Source organism: Prionailurus viverrinus, chromosome D3 (genome assembly GCF_022837055.1).
Source record: "Prionailurus viverrinus isolate Anna chromosome D3, UM_Priviv_1.0, whole genome shotgun sequence".
NCBI classification, from domain to species: Eukaryota; Metazoa; Chordata; class Mammalia; order Carnivora; family Felidae; genus Prionailurus; species Prionailurus viverrinus.
The window spans coordinates 38,195,963-38,197,512 of record NC_062572.1 but is presented as its reverse complement, the minus strand read 5'-3'; the positions used below and the strand labels follow the sequence as shown (position 1 = coordinate 38,197,512).

Genomic DNA, 1,550 nt, shown 5'->3' with positions numbered 1-1,550 from the left:
CAAGAAAATCTGTGAGGGAGAAGTTAGATGCAGCCTCCCTGTGACCTCTTTGCACACACCAGGCCAATAAAACTCGGGCCGAATGACAGTGACAGCTGCCTTGTGGCATTCAGAGGGAATCGAGCGGTTCAGTTCCGCAGTCTCAGGGACAAGTATATCATTACAGCCCGGGTGCTCAGAGAGAAGCCACCTAAACCCACCCTCGGGGACAGGCCACGGCGGGGCGTCTCGGGCATCTGCGAGGCCCCAGCGAGACCCCTCTGTGGGCTCCCTGCCTGCGACAGCTCGGCTTTTGGCAGCTGGGGGACACAATCCCAGCCTTGGGGCATCAGAGGCCAGGGGGCAAAAAGGAGATGGGGGCCAAGCCGTCAAGTGCTCGCTGCAAGGACAAGGGCCCCAGGAGGATGGTGTTCCCACGCGGGAGGCAGCAATTCTCCCCGTGGGACGACACCCTCCTCTCGGGGAAGGACCCCCGGTCTCTGCTGAAGCGGGGCATGCGCCACGTCAGCTTCAGCCTGGTCACCAAGGGAATGACAGACATCCCTGACTTTCTGTGGGGTTTGTCTGAGGTGCAGAAACTCAATCTGTCTCACAACCAGCTCAGGGCTCTCCCGCCGGAGGTGGGGAAGCTGAGTCGCCTGGTGGTCCTGAACTTATGCGGGAACCGCCTGCGGAGCCTGCCTCGAGAAATCGGCCTCCTCAAGAGCCTGAAGGTCCTGTTCGTGAACATGAACTGCCTGACCGAGCTGCCGGCCGAGCTGAGCGCCTGCAGGAGCCTGGAGGTCCTGAGCCTGTCGCACAACTGCCTCTCCCAGCTTCCCGCCAGCTTCGCCGACCTCTCCAGGCTGAGGAAGCTGAACCTCAGCAACAACTATTTTGCTCACATCCCCCTCTGCGTGTTTGCGCTCAAGGAGCTGGATTTCCTGCACGTGGGCTCCAATCGCCTGGAAAACATCGCCGAGAGCATCCAGTGCCTGGTGGGCCTGCAGATCTTCATCGCGGAGAGCAACAACATCCACGCCTTCCCGCGCTCGCTCTGCCTGCTCACCAGCCTGGAGCTGCTGAACCTGAACAACAATGATATCCAGACCCTCCCGGACGAGCTCTACCTGCTGTGGAGGCTGGGGCGGATTGCCTGGAATCCCATGGACAAAGGGCTCCACATCTCGCACAACCCGCTATCCAAGCCTCTGCCGGAGCTGGTGGAGGGGGGCCTGGAGATGCTCTTCAGTTACCTGAAGGACAAAAAGCACAGCTGACTGGGCCCCGGGGGCACAGCCGGCCGTCAGCGCGCGGACACCTGTCAGCTGGGTACTTCTCCGGGCTCAGCTTTCTCCTCTTACTGCTCACGTTGGTCGAAAGGCATTGCACAGCCGTTCTACGGAGGTGTGTGCTTTGCCCTGTGCATGTGCCTAAGGAGCCCCGTGATGGCGTGTTCATCCCATCCTGAACCTAAGTGGAAACAGGCCTTTGGTTTTCTCCAAGGAGAAACCACTCTGATTCTCCCGAGGAGCAGTGGCACTCAGTCCTTGGAATAGTAGACGGCAGGT

The 1,550-nt window shown here is 60.2% G+C and overlaps 1 protein-coding gene across 1 annotated transcript; it reads left to right on the top strand.

Annotated features, from left to right (window-relative positions):
- Positions 1 to 353: 353 nt before the first annotated feature.
- LRRC30 (leucine rich repeat containing 30) lies at positions 354 to 1,259 on the top strand. The gene has a single exon (XM_047826607.1). It carries the CDS (start codon positions 354 to 356, stop codon positions 1,257 to 1,259), a length of 906 nt encoding a protein of 301 aa, XP_047682563.1.
- Positions 1,260 to 1,550: the final 291 nt, after the last annotated feature.

Bases quoted from the DNA above. Each gene is read 5' to 3' on its own strand.
- LRRC30 (XM_047826607.1), top strand. From the start codon at position 354: ATGGGGGCCAAGCCGTCAAGTGCTCGCTGCAAGGACAAGGGCCCCAGG.